The 19785-nt window shown below is 55.2% G+C and overlaps 2 protein-coding genes across 14 annotated transcripts in view; one reads left to right on the top strand and one right to left on the bottom strand.

The window, feature by feature from the left end:
• SAMD11 (sterile alpha motif domain containing 11) overlaps positions 1–10000 on the top strand; it is a 117152-nt gene extending 107152 nt beyond the window's left edge. For 9 of the 13 annotated variants that reach the window (XM_046903139.1, XM_015296883.4, XM_046903138.1 and 6 more), the window contains 6 exons: positions 2817–2932; positions 3035–3113; positions 3862–4565; positions 6267–6391; positions 6991–7101; positions 8374–8827. In XM_046903139.1, the coding sequence (XP_046759095.1) occupies positions 2817–2932; positions 3035–3113; positions 3862–4565; positions 6267–6391; positions 6991–7101; positions 8374–8622 (1384 nt within the window). In that variant the 3' untranslated portion in view covers positions 8623–8827. Of the gene's footprint in view, positions 1–2816; positions 2933–3034; positions 3114–3861; positions 4566–6266; positions 6392–6990; positions 7102–8373 lie in introns of all 13 variants that reach the window. The other 4 variants (XM_046903140.1, NM_001030877.3, NM_001397689.1 and 1 more) reach the window with 1 other exon arrangement.
• A 964-nt stretch (positions 10001–10964) lies between these two features.
• NOC2L (NOC2 like nucleolar associated transcriptional repressor) overlaps positions 10965–19785 on the bottom strand; it is a 33031-nt gene continuing 24210 nt past the window's right edge. The window contains exons 16-19 of the mRNA NM_001030876.2: positions 18967–19080; positions 16159–16294; positions 12931–13074; positions 10965–11347 (exon numbers count right to left, since the gene is read on the bottom strand). Coding sequence (NP_001026047.2) covers positions 11208–11347; positions 12931–13074; positions 16159–16294; positions 18967–19080 — 534 coding nt within the window. The 3' untranslated portion in view covers positions 10965–11207. The remainder of the gene's footprint in view (positions 11348–12930; positions 13075–16158; positions 16295–18966; positions 19081–19785) is intronic.

Below are 19785 nucleotides of genomic sequence, written 5' to 3'. Positions count from 1 at the left end.
CTCCAGGTGCAGTCACCTTGGGTGCCTGAGCACCCCGGGAGCCATGGGGATGCTGCACGGTGCTAAGCAGGAAAGCACTGCATGGGTTAACTCGTGCCGTGGGTTAACTCCAGCCGTGGGGTGACTCCTGCTGTGGGGTGACTCCTGCTGTGGGTTAACTCCTGCCATGAGTTCTCCCTGCAGCTGTCAGCACTGGGCTGTGCGCTTGGCCGCCGTGCTCTCTGTCACAAGGTAAATCAAAGCAGCCTTTGTGCACCTCTGTTGCAGAGGGTTAGGAAATGGCAGAGGCTCAGGTGGGCACTGAGCATTGAGGTGGCACCCCCCTTCCCAGGAGCAGCATGGTGGGCACAGGGCTGGGATTCCAGGTGGGCTCAAGGATGGAGCTCCTGCAGCAGCAGGCGGGTTGTAGGGGAGGGCGGTTGGGGTTGGAGCTGTGAAAGGGTTTGGAAGAGGGAAAGCTGGAGCTGGGAGGTGTGGTGATGATGGCTGCTGCCAGCACAGCCAGCCAGCCCCGAGCTGCGTGCCGCCTGCCTCTTACCTCGGGTTTCAAGTGTCTCTTCCTATCACACGCAGAGCAGAAGGGAGCAGAGCTCTCATGCCTTCTTATTCCCCCTCCTTGCAGCCCTTCTAAATTTACTTCCACGCCTTGCCGCTTCCAATCTGCGGCTCCCATCTCCCATCACAGCCTTTGGAGCACGCCGGGAGGATGCGATGGGGTTAAAGCGAGAGGCTCTGATTTAACAGTATAATGTGTAACCCCATAATGACTTTAAATATTGATTATTTGAAGGCCATTAGCGCTTATTGTTAAAGAAAAGTCAATACTTTTTAAGCCTCGCGAACCATTTGTCTCCTGTTAAAGGACATATCAAATTTAGCAGCATGCAGTGCAAATCCCCTAATGCTCTGCTCAGGAGGCTCCAGCTGGCGTGGCAAGGGGGAAAAGAGGGCTGGGGGCAACGTGCAGGAGCACCTTCATGGTAACAGAATTGCTCTGTGCAAAGAAAGGATGGGGCTTATCGGATGTGACGGCCAAGGGCTGCATTGGTGTGCTGGGAGTGCAGCTCAGCCCTTCCTCAGGGAGGCAGAAGAAGAGGAGGAGGGAAAGTAATGGGGCTGAAGGCTGAGATCTGCCTGAGGGAGGGCGCGAGGCTTTGGGTTTCGGTCTGAGACCGCGTTCTCTGCATCCCATTGGGGTCCCTGCTGGCGTTGGCCATGTGCATGGCAGCACAGTCCCTCCTTCCCAGCCCTGAGCATCCCAGCTCCTGCAGGGCCGGGGGTGCCACCGCTCCGCTGGGAGCAGAGGGGCTGAGCAGGAGTGGGTGTGGGTCCCTTTGGGATCGCAGCGCGCAGCCTTACGGCGCAGTACCGTCCTCTGCTTAACGCTCTGCTCGCCACCGATGGGAGAGCCCTCCACGTTTCCCCCTCCCAGCCCCGGTCCCCAGCACAGAGCACGCTGCCCTGGCACACATTGACTCTTCCCAGCTAAAATGTGGCTTCTTAAGCATCTCTATGGGCAGCCCAGCTCTCCCCACCCCGATCACCCTTCTCCGTGCCCACAGAAACGGGGTGCCTCCTGGTGACTGGCCGGGGAACGGTTAAAAGCCACTCCGTTCCCTAAATTGCTTCTTACACAACGAACAGCACGTCTGCCAGCCTCGTCTCCCCATGATTACAGCTAATTACGATCGAACGGACACCTCCTAGCCCCCGTCACGCCGCTTTAATTGTCCGTTATTCATCTCCAGGCTGTCCGGGGTGGCAAAAGCACTTGGCAGCCCAGCCACCGAGGCCTCGGCTAATTGTGAGGCCTCGGGGATTAGGGCAGGTGATTACACACTTCATGGTGTAATTACATAAGCATCGCTTGGCTGCTGCCCCGGCTCGGAGCCGAAGGTCACGGCGCTGCGTTACCTGAGATTAATTGGAGCTGCCACCGGAGTGCGAGGTGCTGGCGGAGCGGTTATACGATTAGCATTAACATTTCAGCAGCGACGGATCGATCCGTGGCTCTCCTCCAGACACAGCGAGCCGTGCAATTAGTTTAGAGGAGAGCTGGGGGAGGGAGGAGGAGGAGGAGGGGAGGAGAGCCCGAGGCGGCCAGGAATGGGAGCGGAGGGGAGGAATTTCGGAAGGCAGCATCCTTCTCCTGCATTGCCCATTGGAAACCTGCAGTGCTGTGCGGAGCCAGCTGCATGTGGCACCCTGTGCTGCGTGCCCTGGTGGCCATCCGTCCCCACCTGGGGTTGTCCCCTTGTCCCCCCTCCTCCCTACCGCCTTCCAGTCCCTCCCGAAGCAGATTTTATAGGGAGATGCTGTGAAATGAAAATGAACGGCGCAGCACTTGGCTCTGCCTTCTGGATGCCCCGGTGAAGGTAATAATGTTGTAAGTGGCCATCAAAAGGAATTAAGAGACGTGCAGCCGGAAAGCAGAAATTTGCTTGCAGGCTCCCAGGGCAGATCTGACTAATGGAAGAGACCTTGGCTCCTGTTCCCTTCCTGCGTATTCTTTTTGTTCTCCCTTTTTTTGCTTGCAAGCAAGCAAGCTCTGCCCTCTGTGCTTCCATGCATTGTCCCCTTCCCACCCCTCACACCTCTTGCAGCTCACCGAGCTGCCCACCTAACTCCCAAAGCACACCTTAGCACAGACTCTGCAGTGCTCCATGCTTGCATCCCTCTTTTCAAGTTGTGTGTGTGGGCAGTGGGCATCTCAGCCATCTCAGTGTGGTGCAAGGAAGAGATGCTCTGCCTAAGCCGGCACCCTCCCATCACTGCTTCCAGGTGCTCAGCGTGGATTTCTGTTCTGTTTCCTGCAGGGAGATATCCCACCCACCGCCTCTGCTCTCACCCCAGAACGCGCCCCATATTGCCCTGGGGCCCCACTTGCGACCTCCTTTCCTCGGGGTGCCTTCAGCCCTGTGCCAGACACCAGGTGAGCGCGGCCCTTCCCTGCACAGCCCTGCAGAGCTGGCCCTGGGGGAGGCAGGATTGAGTGCAGAGATGAATAACCCCATGTTCCCCTCCCTGTCCCTAGGTTACGGGTTCCTACAGCCGGCACAAGCAGAGATGTTTGCACGGCAGCAAGAGATGCTACGAAAGCAAAACCTGGCAAGGTAAGGAGTGCAGAGGGCTAATGCAGAGGGCAAGCCTTCCCTTGCCTTCCATTGCCTTCCGCTGCCTTCTGTTGCCTTCTGTTATTTTCCATTACCTTCTCTTGGCTTCCATTACATTCTATTGGCTTTGATTACCTTCCCCTGCCTTCCATGCCCTTCCATTACCATCCATTACCTTCCCTTCTCTTCCACAACCTTCTATTACCTTATATTCCTTTCCCGTTCCTTCTGTTGCCTTCCCTTCTCTTCTGTTACTTTCCGTTGCCTCCCCTTGCCTTCCCTTCCTTTCCTTTCCCTTTTGTTGCCTTTCCTTCCCTTCCCTTTCCTTCCATTCCCTTCCCTTACCATCCATTACCTTCCCTTCTCTTCCACAACCTTCTATTACCTTCTATTCCTTTCCCTTTCCTTCTGTTGCCTCCCCTTGCCTTTCATTCCTTTCCCTTCTGTTGCCTTTCCTTCCCTTTCCTTCCATTATCTTCCCTTGCCTTCCATTCCCTTCCCTTTCCTTCCATTCCCTTCCCTTTCCTTCCACTGCCTTGTTTTGCTTTCCATTGCCTTCGCCTGTAGAATGATGCACACTGCCAGTCTGGAGGAGCTGTGCATAAGAAGCACGGCCAGGAGGCACAAATGGATGCGGGTCTGCAGGGGCTGTACTCGAGGAGCCCCCAGGCTCCAGTTCAGCGAGGCTGTGGTTAGCGAGCTTCCCTTGGAGCCCCCCATCCACCTTCCCCCACCTCTCTCGTTGCAGGTTGGAGATGTCGGCCGAGATCATCCGCCAGAAGGAGCTGGAGAACCTCCACCGGCAGCGCCTGCTGGCTGGTGACCCCCTGAGCCTGCACCCCGGCTTGCCCCCAGACCACCCCGCCCTGCGCAACGTGCACGACATCCCCGAGGGTCACCCGCTGCGGGACGAGCTGTCCCGGCGCAACGCCATGCTGGTGCTGCGGCACAACAACGCGCCCCTGCTGTCCCTCAACCCCGGCGTCCCCAGCAGCTCCACGCCGCCCAAGGAGCAGCCGCGGCGCGGCAGCCGGAAGGCGGCGCATCACCGCGCCGAGCCGCAGGGACCCAGCGAGGCCAAGGAGCCGGCGGAGCCGAGGGCGCGGGATGGGGCACCGGACTGTAACGATGAGGAGATGAAGGACTCGGAGAGCGACGCCGATGTGAGCGATGAGAAACCGGAGAGCTTGAAGGCAGACAGCGGCGGCTCAGCCACGGAGCTGAAGGAGTGCAAAGAGACGGGCAAGGGATGCGAGGGGAGCAAGGAGCTGGGCGAAGGCACCGGCAGCCAGAACGCACCCTGCAGCTCCTCCAGCGCCGAGTCCCCCAGCCACCTGCTTGGTGCTGGCATCAACAAGAGCGAGGTGAAGTACCTGCCGCCAGCCTCCATCCCACCGCCTCAGCCGCTGCCCTTCGGCTTCCCCTACACCATGAGCCCCTACTTCCACGCAGGTGGGTTTTCAGCACGCTGAAGAGTGGGGCTGAGTGTTGGGCGGAGGGTCTGCAGGGAGGTGGTGGAGTCACCGCAGATGTGTTCGGAAACCATGGAGATGTGGCACCGAGGGACGTGGTGGGGTGGGCCCGGGGTTGGGTGTGATGATCCAATGGTCTCCTCCAACCATAACGGTTCTGTCGTTGGATGATTCTGTGAGTGGACACGGCGGGGATGGGTCAGCATCTCAGAGGTCTTTTCCAGTCTTAAGGATTGTGTGGGGCAGGGGGTGATCATAGAGTCTCAGTGGTCTCCAAACTTCATAATTGTGTGGTTCATCTCCGTGCTCGCGGGAAGCGAACACCTCTTAATGAGCTTAAAGGTCTCCATTTGCACCGAGGGAAGACAAGGATGGTAATAAGTGCCAGCAGGGACGAAGTTGAGTCCCGGCCACACGCACAGGGTGAGGCCAACGTGATGGATGGAGGCATCTCACAAGGACCTTTGTTGGGGGCCACGGACAGCTGCAGGGAGAGCCAATGGAAACTCTTAGTGGAAACAGCCAGAGGTGCTGTGCTGGGAAGGGAGGCGGTCACCCATTTTCCGAGCCCAAATTGTAGGGCTGTGTGTGTGTAATGGCCCCCTGCAGTGACCTGCACGGGATGGGACAAGGCAGGGAAGCCACCGCCAGCTCTCCGTCATCCAAAAGCCCGAACCCACCTCAGCTCACAGCAATTAGCAGAGCAATTAGCAAGAGGCAGCGCAGCGCTGGGGCTCAGCGGGGAGCCGTGCTGCGGGTGGGCTCACTGCCCCCAGCACTGCCAGTCCCTCTAACAGCCATTTATTATCATCGCTTCGCATTTCCATCACGAGCGTTGTCTGCAGGCTTTGGCAGCAATGAGCCTTTCTGATTTTGCTGCTGATTCGCAGAGCCAGCCCTGGGTCTTTTCCTAAGGGCTCTTTTGCTTTGTGCATCCCTGCAGCAGAGCCTTCGTTCCCAGCTCGGCCTCTTCCAAAGCAGCTGGAGGCAGAATTACATTGGGTTGGGTTGGGTTGGGTTGCAGCAGGGACGTGAGGGCTGTGCTGTGGACACCTGTCCATGGGACGATGAATGCCGTTCGGTGCCCACACGCTGGGCCCCATCTGTGTGCTGCTCCACAATCCATTACCGCTCCCTCGGACCATCATTTATCACCGAGGCAGGCAGAGGCCTGGCAGGGAACGGCGCTGCCCTTCTCGCATCCTCCAGGCCGGCAGCACGCGGTGACATGTCATTATTACAACAGAAGGTGCATCCCTCGGAGCCGCCCGGCGCCTATTTGTTATCATTGTGCGAGCTGCCAGCACAGCAGAGCCAGGCAGGAGCAGGGGACAGCCCCTCCCAGGGCACAGAGCTTCTGCTCCTCTGGGTTCCGTGCCTTTTTCCCCTTTATTCCCCTCTCTTTGCTCCCTTCCCCCGTCTCTTCCCTGCAGCTGAAGCACATTGCACACATGCAATGCATTAGCGGGGATTTTTCCTTTCCCTGCCCCCCTTGCTAAGCTGGGGACCTCCAGGAGGAAGAAGCTATGAATTGACCCTGCCCAGCTCTTTAATTGACAGGTCATTAAAGATGAATGTGCGGCTAGAGAGAAATATTCAGATTGCAGGCTGGCTGTTGTCCGTGTGGGATTTTAATGATTTATGTTCCTTTCCCCACCCCTCCCTCCCACCCCCGACCCAGGCACCATGGGAGGTCTCTTTCTGGATGGCGATGAGAGCCCGGCATTGGAGGACATCAGCAAATGGACAGTGGAGGACGTGTGCAGCTTCGTGTCCAACCTGGCGGGTTGCACTGAGTACACTCAGGTAATGCTCCGTGCTGGGGATGCCATCCGTGCCACCGTCCCTATGGGCACACAGCTCGGGGGGTTGGCAGCTCTCCTGAGGCACTGTAGGCAGATGGGGCTTCAGCAACAACACTCTGCTTGACAGTGTGCAGCTTTGTCCCTGCAGTGGCTCAGCACCCATAGGACAGCCGTGGAGGACGGATGCTGTGCTTGGTTTGGGGTTTAGCATGGAGGGAGGGAGGCTGTTGGCTCGTGGCCACGCTGTCTTCAGAGGAAGGAAACGGGCACATTCAGTTCCGCAGGGTCAGAGAGCAGAAACACACACTGCAGTCAGGAGCAGCTTCAGTGGTGGAGCCCAGCAGTAAAAGCACTGCCCGGGATCTGACAGGGAGTGGAAAACTGCCCTCGTTGTGCTGCTCGGTGATGGCTGCGCCATGCGGAGCCCCTGCAGAGGGGGCTGTGGGATTGGGATGCTCGTGGGTGCAACAACCCAACAAACCCAGTGTGACGCAGGGGTTGTCGAAGTGGAGATGCTTTTCTCCTGCCTCTTGTGCATATCTAAGGGCCTGCAGTGCTGCTGCTCCGTGCTGAGCCCGGCTCCTGCTGCTTTCCCTGCAGGTATTCCGTGAGCAGGCCATTGATGGTGAGACCCTCCCCCTGCTGACAGAGGAGCACCTGCTGAACAACATGGGGCTGAAGCTGGGGCCGGCACTGAAGATACGCTCACAGGTAGGGCTGCTTCCCCAGCTGCACTTGGCTGTTCATCTAAGTCTGGCTTCAAGAAGGCTCATTCTGGCCTCCAAAACGTCCCACACGCTCACATATCTATCTGATGAGCTGCTCGTTGCCTCCCATTAACTGCCAGGGGGGGAACATGGGGGCAGCTGGCTGCGGAGGGCACAGCACATGGGGTGCCATGCTGGTAGCTGGGATGGCATTGTGCATACAGGCAGTGCTCACAGGGCTTCCCTAACCCAGGAGCCGTGCGTTTGTTGTGTGATGGTAAAACAATAATGGTGAGTTTACAACTTTCCCTCCAGCCCTCACTGTTTATGAGGGGTCTAATAAAAAGGTTCTGTGGGCAATTGTTCCCCGTGGGTCAATTCAGCAGGAAATAAAACTCTTATGTTTCTTAAAAAACAGAGGATGCCAAATAGCTCACAGACATACCGAGATTGGATTTGGTAGGGGGGGATGTGAGATACGGGCTGGAGCTAGAAAAACCCTGCTTCAATTTAATCAGTGGTGTTTAAAGTTCTATAATAAGGCATGGGGAGCAAGGGGGGGAGCAGCGTCCCGATGCTGCTAACTGAATAATGCCCCAGTTGTCTGCTTGGAGCACATGCCTGTGTTTTTGTTTAAGCTTAAATGTGAACCAGCTGTGTAGGTGCTGGGAAGCTGGGAGGCCTTTGGCCCTTGCTGGGAGGCGAGCGGCTGCAGGAGAGGGTTCTTCGGTGCTGCAGAAGGGAGAGGCTGCAGGCTCATGGCTTCCTGTGCACCCCATAGGCACATAGTTTTTTTTCCCCTTCTTGATAGAGTTGGTCCTGCTGTGCAGAAGAGGGCACTGGACCATCCTGTAGCCTTACTGGTAGGTTTGGGGTGAGCAGGAGGGTTCTATTGACCCAGTGCTGCCTGCCAGCGGGACAGCTAACGGGCTGGTAGCCCTCACCCAGCTCAAGGGAAGCTGCAGGCAGGAGGGAGCCCAGGTAGGGCAGCAGGACCTGCTCTCACCATTACTACCAGCAGCACTGCAGCCTCACCTGGCACATGGGCATCTTGGTTCCCCTGAGCTGGCTGTGTACGTGGGTTCCATGTTCCCCTCATTTGGCCACGCATGGAGCTCCTGGTTCCCTCACGTGGGGCTACGTATGTGGGGAGAGGAACCCTTGGGACAGCGAGACCTGAGCACTGCAGCTCCGGGTCTGGACTTTGGTTCAGGCACAAAACAAGCAGCAGAAAAAAAAGCAGCCGTTGCATTTACACTCTCTCCTTTTCCAACAGGTCGCCAAGCGAGTGGGCAGGGTGCTCTACATGGCTGGCTTCCCCATGGCCTTCCCCCTGCAGCCCCCAGGGCTGCGGCCACCGGAGCGGGACCTTCCCCCAGCTGAGCTGAGGCCCTCATCCACGGGCAGTGTGTCCTCCCCGTTTGGCAGCGCGCTGCCCTCCGCCAGCCGCATCTCCCCAAAGCAGGAGAACGGGAACCCCTCCATCGGGGCTGGGCTCAGCGACACCACCAAACCACCATCCTAACAGCTCCCGGCTGCTCCTGGAACTGAGGCTGTGTCCAACACAACGGAAGGTTTGGGGAGCAGGAGAGCCTCCCTCGGCAGCGTGAGACGGAGGAGCGAGGAAGGGAGGGTTTCATTTGTTGTTGTTATTATTTGGGATGCGTTTTGCTTTTGGGTTTTCTTTTTTTTTTTTTTTTTTTTGCTTAAAGGAAAAAAAAAAAAAAACAGTAAAAAACTGTCAAAAGGGAAGGAATAAACTATCCAAAGATGTATTGAGACAAGGCCAAGTGAAGAAGAGAAAGGAGGCCGTGCTGGAGGGCGGTGGTACCGTTCCCTTCGCCTTCTCTCGCGCCCTGGGAAAGCAGAGCTGTGATTGTTGGGAATGCTCTTTGCCTTCGAGGAGCTCCAGGCACTGGGGGGGGACTGGCACTGCTCCTCCATCAGGACTCAGCACGGCTGAGCACAACACCCATCACAAACAGAACCCCCCCCTCCCTTTCCCACGGATCTCCTCCTCTCCCTGGAAACTGCGCTCAGTTCCTCCAGTCAGCTGTCTATGCATCTCTCGTGAACTTTTGCAAACAATACCAAAGACAGGACAACAAGTTACAAAAAAAAAAAAAGAAAAAAAAACAAAAAAAAGGCAAGTTCTGGTCCATGTTTACTCTGGTGTGGATGGTACGGCACAGGCGGTGTGTGGGGCTGCCTCTGCACACACTGCTGGACTCTGCCCAGCCCTGCACAGCTGGATTTGCTTGAGTTATAAGGAAGAAATGAGTGTGTGCTCAATGGGGGGAGTTCAGGGTTAACCCCCCCCCCCTCCGGTCACGTGTACTGCGGACTCATTTATATACCTTTGGGGTTTTTTTTTTGGTTGTTGGTTGGTTTGTAGGATTCCTGGTCTTTTACAAGCCTTGGTACAGAGGTGGCTGTCGTTGCACATTCAGGCCTGCTGCAGACCATGAGGCAGAGCTCCCCGTGTGCCCCCAGCAGAGGGGGGCGGGGGGGGGGATGCTGGGGGTGGGGGGGTAAAAACAGCAGGCAGACTTTTGACTACTGTGAATGCAATGGTAACTCCTGGGGGCAACCTCCTGTGACCTGTACAGTTGTGAGCAACAATCACAATCAATCACACGTGGTACTTTTTTCTCTCCCTCCCTCCCTCTCCTCTTTTCGTTTTGTTGAAACGTTGCACGTGCTGCCATGGGTTATTTTTTTTTTCCTTACCAAATAGCTTGGTGGTACATTAGCTTCTTTATATTGTAAAAAAAAAAAAGAAGAAGAAAAAAGCATCAACCCCCCCCCCATCCCTTGTCATTATCCATCACATCACAATAAAAAAGATGCTTTCCAGCAATCAGTTTAAATAAAAAAGGACACCACTCAGTTTACAAACAGTACCTGGCCTCCTGAGCCCCTGGCATGGCTGCACCCCACTGGTTTCTTTCCTTGCTGTGTGCTGTGCTGTGCTGCTGCCACTGGAACGTGGGGGCAGTAAGCACCGTGCCCAGCTGCCTTATAGGAAGTAAAGGTAAGTGAACATGTTTGTCTTGCAGGCAGGGCCCCAAAGTTCCCATCCCAGGCTCCCACATGTCCCTGCCATCAGTGGTACAGAGCCTCAGCCCTGAGCTCTGAAGCCCCAATAAAGCAGCAGGTGCTCTGTCCCCGCAGGGGGAGCTGTAAATATAACAGTAAATTATTAATTTTGGAGGAAACTTCCTCCCCCCCTCCTGGGACTCTGGGGCTGATAATTATTGTCAGTGCAGCTGGAAAAAAAATACACCCTTTCTGTGCCTGTTTCTGCCTCTCCAAAAAGACACTGTGAGCTCAGGATAAAGCAGAAGCAAGCAGCCCACACTGCTGTATTCCTGCAGCAATTGCCTGTTTACCTGTGCAGTAATCTTTGGGAGCAGCACTGTGTAGGCAGGCAGGGCTCAGTCACATCTGCAGGCACTGAATTATCAGAGCTATCACTTATCATGGGGCTATAGGACACCTGGGTGGGACAGGTCAAAAAAAAACCCCTAAGTGTATTTCCTTACACTATCAGCTGTGCCTCTTCCTACTCCATCCTACTTCCACCCCTTCCCTTTGCCATATAGCCCAAGTGTTTGTTCCTTAAAGTGACTTCCTTCAGTATGCATACAGCCAGCATGGCTCATGGATTTGATGATCCCGATTTGCAGTGATAGAAAGCTCTAAATGCTCTCTACACAACCCCTGGGAGCCCTTGGGGGGGGGAGGGTCTGGAGAGAGCCCCAGGGCCCACAGGTGGTTGGATGGGCACACAGGAGGTCCTCGTGCAAAGAGCTCATCCTTCCACTTGGTCAGCTGCTCCAGCAGGAGCTGAAATTGACCCCTGTGTTATTTAAAGCAGATTTTAATGCGGGCTTTTTATTACCTAAGCCAGTTTCACTGGCTTCCACGTGACCACAGAACATCACCAAAAAACACGGGTCAAAAAAAACCTGCAAAAAGTCCAAGCAGCTTCAGTGCTGTGCTTCACCACAACAGTCCTTGGGCCTGGGGCCGGGCCCCATCTCCTGCCCCCAGAGCTTACCGCCTCCTGGAGAACCAGCCAGGGGGGCTGCAGGGTCCGGGGGGGGCTCAGTCGTCATCGGAGAAGGCCAAATCTTCCACCACATCCTCCTCGCCCTGGGCCAGCTGCTCGAGGTCGGAGCGCGACAGCACCTGGGAGCTGCTCCTCTGTGCCCGCTGTGAGCCCCGCGGGGCTGCCTTGCCTTCCTCTGGGGGTGGAAGGAGGGAGAGGTGTAAATCCTGCTGTAGTGAGGCAGGGGGAGGCAGCTCATTGCTAATTAATCCCAGACATTCACTAATTTATCAGTGTTGCTGCAGCTCCCAGATAGCAGTAGGGGAGTGCTGGAGGGTGATGTACAGCACTGGCTCAGAGTACTGGGGGAGACAGGAGAGCAAAGTCACTGCTGTGCCTGTTCCTACCTCTGGTCTCAGGCTCTGACCTGCTGGAGCTCTTCCCTGTTCCACTGCCAGACCTTTTTGCATGTGTGCTTTGTGGAAAAGCAGGGCAGGGATGCTCAGCATGGAGCTGAAGGCCTGGAGGACCCATGTGTCCACCCTGAGCAACGTCCTGCTGCCACTGCTGGGTGTTCAGGTGGTGAGAGCACAGCCCAGAGGGAAAGGAGCTGCCACCACGGGTGAAGGAAGGGAGGACCAAGAGTTCCTGCTCGCCAGACACTAAGCTCATCTGCACATGCCAGGAGCAGAGAGGGAAAATGCTCTCTCTGCATCCTTTACAGTGCTGTCAGAACATGCACCAAATACCCATCTATTCTGGGCGCCGAGGGTGGGCTGTGCATGCCAAGCCACAGCCATCTGCCACGTGGAATCAGTCAGGTTTTGCTCTCACTTGGACTCTTTCCCCTTTCCTGCTCTCGCTGCTCCCCAGACTGGTAAAGAAAGGCAGCACAGGAGCTTCTGTGGCTGCTCCCCACAACCGCACATCACACCCAAAGGCATGCAGTGGAGCAGAGGCTCGGTCCTCTGACACCCAGGCTCAAAGTGATGGCAGAAAAAAACAACCAACCCAGCAAAGAGCAGAGCAGCAGAGCCCTGGCAGCCCCCACTCTCATCTGCTCAGCTCACAGCGAGTTGGCAGTGGCAGGCAGGAGCTGAACGTGGTTACTGCGCTCCTGGGCACAGAGAAGGCTCCGAGCTGGCTGCGGCTCCGTGCAGGAGGCAGGGATGGCACAGAGCTGCTGGCCCAGCACCACACCAACACTACACACAGGGAGAAGCAAGCAGGACCAAGCGTGGAACAAAGCTGCTTCTCGCAGAGCCTGCCCTGCTTACCTACAGTGTAAAAAAAAACAGATGAATGCTGGGCTTGGCCAAGATCTCCTAGACGTCCTATCCAAAGGGTTACCCCTTTGCAGCCTCTTGTGCCCCTGGCACTGCTCGAAGGAAAAGTGAGGTACCCCCACCACCCTCCCCTGCACGAGTAACCCACGGGGAGCCTTCAAGCAAAGCCTGCTGGGTGGGCTCTACTTCAAGCGTTTGTTTGAGCCTCGCTGCATGAGGCTCCTGCACGGAGATGAAAAGGGCTGGTGGCTTGTTAGAGCAGTGGCTGCAGACACCTTAACCCTTTAGCTCTCTTCCCAGTGTGAGCACGGAACTGACAGGTCTCCCCGTCCATGCAGTGTGCATGAGAAAAGCCCTCCTGACACCCTGCAGCTCAAAACAGCAGCAGAGCAAGAACAGAGAAGACAGCTCCTTTGTAGGAAAGACCCCAGGATACAGAGGAGCCTCTGGCCATCAATAATTCCTTCTCCCTTTGCCCAGGTGCACTACTCACCATCTGAGTCACTGTCTTCCTCTAAATCTTCCTCGTCCTCCTCGACTTCGTACTCTCCCTCTTCATCCTCATCATCTTCACCATAGTCCTCCTTGCTGCTGGCTTCTGAGCTGTCGTCTGATGCCACCTTGCCTTTGGCTTTACCTGGAAGTATTTGTACTGTGTCAGTGGAAACACAAAGAGGAGCACAAGAGCAGGCAGCGCACACAAAGGGCACAGCACCAACACCCCAAAGTTCACCTCCCCGTGCTGGAGGGGACCTCACTGCTCTGCTCTTGCTGGATAGGTATTTGGGACGGCCAGGAAAACACCTTCCTGCCCTGCTCAGGGAGACATGAGTGCTGGGAGAGGGAGATGGACAGAAGAGCACAATGAGGAGAAATGGGGCTGCTGAACAGACATAGCAAGAGGACAAGTCATGAAGCTGGGCCAAGAGAAGGACTGGTTCCTTGGAGCAATAGTGTACAGCATCCATCCCTCAGCTGCTATACACAACTGCAGACAGGGGCTGCGTGGTTCAGGGCATCGTCATAAACCCTCTGAGCTTCATTCTCTCCAACAGTCACAGCAGAAAGGTCCAGAACCAGATGTCACTGCAAATCCCCTCCTAACCAGGTCCAAGGCAGCCAGGGAAGAAGCACCGAGAGCCTCTGGGTGCACGGCCTGGGGGGAGAAGCACCTCAGAGCCTCCGGATCAGACTGCCCACACAGGCATTGAGGTCACTTCTCCCTCCCCCAGGCACTGAGTCACCACACGTCTAAATGGCAGAGGCATTCTGCACAGAGGGAGCGCAGCCACAGACCCTGCTCACCTCCTTTCATTCCCAAGCTAATCCCAGCTCACAGCTGCAACCCCCCTTTCCCTGCATCCAAAATTGCCATTTACCCACGCATCAGTCAGTCCCTCCGCTAAGAAACCGGTGCACATCCTTCTCATTTTGGCATCCCTTTCTTTTGCTTCTTCCTCCCTTCCCAGCAGCCGATCTGGCTGGGCTGGCCGCTGAGCCATCCATAAGCTGGCTGCCAGCTCACTGCTCACTGCCATCCGTCAGCGCCGCGGCCCCAGGGGCAGCCTCAGCCACATCTCGCAGCGGGAGCCTCCCGGGCAGCCATGCGGAGAGCTGCGGAGATGGATGGCAGCGCCGCTGCCGGCGCCGAGCATATTGATGGGCACCTGAGAGCTCCGGCAGCGGTGCGCGCCCATCCATCAGGCAGGGCCGGCGGCAGCGCCGACAGCTCGGCTGGGAGCACGCAGAGAGAGCAGCTGTGGGCAGGGAGAGGAGCCGGGCTGTGCCTGCACACCCCTGAGCTTGGAGCACGCATCCTTTTGCACGCGGGTCCTGGTGCATTCTGCAGGCAGAAGTTGAGCCTCAGGTAGGAGCACAGCCGGTCAGGCTCCAACAGACAATGCTTTGGGTGCTCCGTTACTCCATAGGATCAGCACCCCTCCTTTCCTGGAGCTTCCATGCAGCAGGAATTCTGCGATTATTCTGCTAGGAAACGAGAATAGAACTAACCTCTCTTCCCACACCGCCGGCCCCCACCGGCCTGGCATTAAATTGATGTAATATGATTACGTGTGGAATAGACGAAGAAAGCCGTTTGAGTTCATTAGCAGCACAGCAGCACCTAACGCAGACGGCTGGGCCGGCTCACTGCACGCTGCCTCCTCGCTTTAATTGCTGCACCACCAGGCTGCCCACACCTCTTTCCCAGCCATTAATAATCTCCAGGAGCGGCCGCCTCTCCCCCCGTTGAGCTGTCAGCTGGGAAATGAGAGGAATGCAGGAGCTCTCCCACCTCCTTGGTGACACACATTGATCAAATCCACGCTCTCCTCCCCACCGCAGGGCTTCTTCCACCCTTGCCTGCTTGGGGCTTCCTAAAACGTGCAAACTCCTTTCTCTTCACACCTTGCAGAGACCCAACCAAGCGGCTCTGGCCTGCCAAGTGCTTTCTCTGCTCCAAAGGGCACCATTCCTGCCCCTCTGGGAGGGTCCATTCAGCTCCACCTGCACAGAGCATAAGGCAAGAGCAAGGGGAATCTCCCCTCAGATCCACAGCATTAAGAAATGATTGGAAATTCGTTCCTCTCCTTCCTTCCTTCCACGTTGCTTGCCACTTATCCCCATGCAGCTTCCAGCCAGGTGCAAACCAAAGTAAAGCAACCGGAATAAGGCAGCACTGCCTGGTTAGGAGTGCTATGCTGTGACCCTGAGCAGGCAAACTGCAATTCCTGGCTCAAAGTCCCTTTCAGAGGGTTAGGAATGTGGTCTGAGCTCATTGGCACAACTGTCCATCACCCTCTTCACTCACTTAGAAAGCCTCTAAATTAATCAGCAGTGCTGGTGCTGACACTGCAGAGAGCTCAAGCCACAGGGTAAGTCAGTGAGACCTCTCAATAACTCCTTTGCAGAGACCTACAGAGTCCTCCTTTCCAGGACTCTGGAACTGGCTCTTTCCAGTAAGAACTCCAAACACAGCTTTGTGTGCTGCTGCACAGGACCTCATCCCACAGAAACACACCAACCTCAACCCCAGCAAGGTCGGTTTTCTGACCACTTCTTCCTCCTGCATCACAGCACCGTGTGAGGGAGCCAGCATTCATTACCTCTGTGCTAATCTCACGACTGATGCTCACACCTCACGTGTGCCACAGACAGGACTTTATCTGCAGACCAAATCTCCAAACAAGAAAATCTCATGTTCCTGCAAGTCTCCCTTCTACGTAAATGATAACACATTGACTTGCAATAGCCCAAACTTTCCCCAGTGACAAATAGAACAGCTAAGTTTTTCTCAAGCCTCGAGGTGAACTTTTTCAGCAGGTTCCACAATTTACTGTGGCCCCCTCGTGGTCACAGCCCGTGAGTGACACCACTCCGTTTCTGGAGCGTTCAGACTTCCTTGGGGCCTCAGGAAAACCTGCAATGTCATTCACTGAGCAATAAATGCATCAGAAGTGCATGCAAGGAGAGGGTGACCACTCTCCCATCAATGATTCTTGCTCTGGTAGCCAGCCCCTGCAGCAGCTCCTGTTTGCAATGACTTACAGAGTGGAGACTAAGCGTGCCAGCAGGCAGAACAACATTCTTACCCTAACAGAAGATGGATTTCTGCATCTCCACCCTCTGTGCATGAGACAGCAAACACTCCTTGTCCCAGGTCAGCTACACTGCCCCACATCACAGACAAAGCTGGACGAGGAGCCCAGCCCTGGAGCTGTACCTTTTATGGGGAATCCAACGTTCTCCTCATCAGAGTCGGTGTCCAGCTCAAACAGGTCCTTGAATTCCTTCTTATCTTCCTCCTTCCTTTCATCTGGTTTCTTGCGTTTAATTTCTGGGAAGTTCAAGTCTTCAAGCTGGAAGAAACAACGAAACCAACAGTGAGAACAACCTGAGTTTGTACTTCTGAACATAAAATGCACGACACACGAACCTGGCTCTGCCCTGTGAGAGCAGTGGATCTGCCTGCTGCCAGCCAGTGGAGCAGCAGATAGATCTGTGAGCCCATTGCCAAGGTGAACAACACATGCAAAGCACCACTGCCCCACTGATCTTTCTGCAATACACTACATTTGCTAAAGGGCAGTCCACTGCTGGCACCTTGGCTTTTTTACCAGGACATCCCTGACAAGCTGCCTGTCCCAGAGCTCTGGAATGCAAGTCATGCAGGATGTTCTGGTCATCTCTGAAACAGCAACGTTCCACCGATGCCAAAAGCTGTGGCAGCCATAGCAGCGTTGTTTCTGTGGCCTCACACTCAGCACAGCTCAATGGTAAGGTGCTGAAGATGCTTCGGGTCTGTCTGCACCATGGCTCACCCTGTTGCTGGCCCTGATGGAGATCAGTGGGCCAAGCCTCCCTGCTGCAGACACAGCCAATATCAATGCCATTAAGTACTTGCAATTGACACCACCTCACCGCTCTTTACACCTCTCCAGAGGGGGATTAGGGGGAGGATTTACTTGCCAGGGCTCAGGCCAGCAGGGCGAAGATAATCAGAATGCAAATTAAATCCCAAGTGCACTCTGAACATCAGCTGCCCGCTGCCTGTGCCTGGCTGCACACCTCCTGGGAAGCACTCATGCATTAGCACACATTAGCTTGCTTGGAAACATTCGCCCTACGAGTAATAACTCATTTGCTCTCCCACCCATCAGCCCGGCCCTCGATGCACTCCTCTCTGCCCACGGCCCCCCCAGCCCTGTCAGGAGCCTCCCCAGTGGGACAGGCACACTCCATCCACAAAGGCAGCCCTCTGTGAAGGAGAAGGAGCCGTGCATTTGTTCCTGCAGCCAATTCCAGCAATTTCTCCCGACCTGTTTCATGGTTATGGTCCCCAGCTGAGCAATATTGATTGTGGGAGCTGAGTACTTACAAGCAATCATCTGCAGCGCCAGGATGGGAAGTCGGAAGCTGGACAGAGAGGGGAGCAAAGCACCAAGCTCCTGCCCTGATGGCACCCCATAGCCAGCTACCACTGCCCTCCAGCAGCAGTGAAACAGGAGCCTGGCACTGCCCAACCAGGACAGAGCTGGGGTTGGAAGTGTCCCAGTCCCCGCACAGGGAACAGCCAACAGAAGGGGAAACACAGATCTGACAACTGCCCAGGTCCCTGTTGTGAGCCCTGTTCTCCACAGCCCTGGTCACAGTTCTCTGCAGCAGCAGCAGCAGCAGCAAGTGAAATGCAAAACTCACCCCAGGTCTCATGGTGACCCCTCATGCATTCCGAGTGTTTTCCTACAGCACATCACTCAGGTTTGGAAGCAGGGCTGCAACCGTTCAGGTCGGGCACCTCAAAATAAAGGCCCCAGAAATCCCTGCCTGCTGTGGGGCCAACGCAAAGCAAGGGAATGAGGACCTACACTGAGCCCCAGCTCACAGATACAGCCTGTGCTCAGCCCCCAGGATCAGTAATTAGGTAATTTGGGGGTCAGTCTTTTAATTCCCAGATAGAAGGTTACGATCTGCTGAGTCTCACGAAGCCGATTAGTCTGCATCCCATTAAAAACCATTGGGAAAAGCAAATGGGCAGACGGGGTCAGCACTGTTACACGAGGCAAGCTGCAGCTCATGGCAGCTGAGAGCCAGGCTGATTTTTTTCTGTCATTATTTTTTCCCCCCAATGGCTGCTAATGGGACATGGATTTTCCCAGCCCTAATGGGCCTCATGGCGTTCACTCTCCTGCTGGGGCTCACAATGCTGCATCATTAAGCTAGCAGTCCCCACCGAGAGAGACAACAGCCCCATTCACCAAGCAAAGATGCCAGGCAGCCACGGGCCTATCTGAAAGCTAACTCCAAAATCTCTCTCTCTCTGCAGTTGATCCGTTCAGCCCACTTTCTCCAGCAGGGAACAAGTCCCCATCGCTGCCCTTGAGACTAACACTGGTTTCTGAAGCCATCCTCCTGAGCTTTGCTATGCCAAAGCAACAGCCCTTCAGTTGCCCCAGGGAACCTCAGCCTCCTGCCCTTATCTCAGCACAGAGCGCTGAGCGCTTCCAGGATCTCCCACATCTTCTGCTGCACTCTGGGACCTGGCTCAAAGCCAGTCATGCTCACGTCCCATCGATTATTTTAATTGTTCCCCACCATACGCTGGAGACACCAATTACATCTATTTCCTGCTCCCTGGCCAAGCAGCCTAGCTCAGCCACTTTCATTGCATTAGCATCGAGACAGCTTTCCTTCAGACTCCTAATGTAAGCAAAGCTCCCACCCCCACCTCCTGCACGCAGAGCCGTGAGGAGTGGATACAGAGCCTTCCCTTTGGCAGGAGATAGAGGAAATGGCAGATATAGGAAAGGGCACCTCTGTGCAGACAGCAGGTCCCACCTCACCACTGGTCATGCAGCATGAGCCTGAACAGGGGCATAAACAAGTTCACCCCGGCACTCCTTCAACCATGCTCTATTAAATTGGGCAGGCTAGCAGGGTACAGGCAGGGCACACAGGCACTGCTGTCAGGACATGGCTCCCTCCCTGCTGTATTTACAGGTGATGTGCAGTAAGGAAGGTGTTTTGTTCTTACTCTTTCTTTGCCAGTGATTTCCAGTTGTATCTCCTTCTCTCTTAGCTTCTTCCACTGAGCATAGTACTTGGTCAGAGGCGTCCCCTCCTCTTTGACTTGCTTCTCCCATTGTTCCTGTGGGCAGAGAGGGTGATAATTGAGGGGAGGTTTTAAAGCAGCTCTGCAATACAACCTTGGCAGATGGAGGGAGTTAAGAGCTGAAGAGCCTCTGGGTACGTAGCTGGCGGTCATGGCTAAGGCTGCAAGCAGGACTGAGCGTGAATTCAGGCACAGTCACAACAGCAACCACTGAGTCAGGAGTGGCGTGACTGCTAGCTCTCCAAAGAGAATCAAAGGGACAGCCCAGAGGATCTGTCAGGACAAAATCCACCCCTGCTCTCTCAATGGAGACATTTGATCGTCTGCTTGGTTTTAATTCAGAAAAAAAAAACCTCATGCAAGCATTTACAAGACCGAAGTACAAAAGAAGTTTGATTGCCTCTTCCCACTGTTCTACAGCCAAGTGTTTATTTTTGAAACAAACATTTCCTTGCGGGGTCTTGGACCCATCCCAACCATGGGAGAGCAGAGAAGGAAGAAATGCTGAGCTTGTTTCCTCTGTCCAAGCTGGGAGGATGCGGAGGTGCAAACACCATAAATATTGGGAAGCAAATGAGATGGTTAAAAGTTCTTTGATTGTTTACAAGGCTTTAATTGGTAGGAATATCAGTGCTGCAAGAGGTTGGGGGCAGCATTTCAAATCAGAGTGTTCACATGCTTTCTGAGCTGGCAATTTAAAACCCACACGGAGCTGTACCTGTTACCTGGATCACTGCAGCG

This window comes from Gallus gallus, chromosome 21, assembly GCF_016699485.2.
Source record: "Gallus gallus isolate bGalGal1 chromosome 21, bGalGal1.mat.broiler.GRCg7b, whole genome shotgun sequence".
NCBI lineage: Eukaryota > Metazoa > Chordata > Aves > Galliformes > Phasianidae > Gallus > Gallus gallus.
This window is presented reverse-complemented; position numbering and strand designations above follow the sequence as displayed.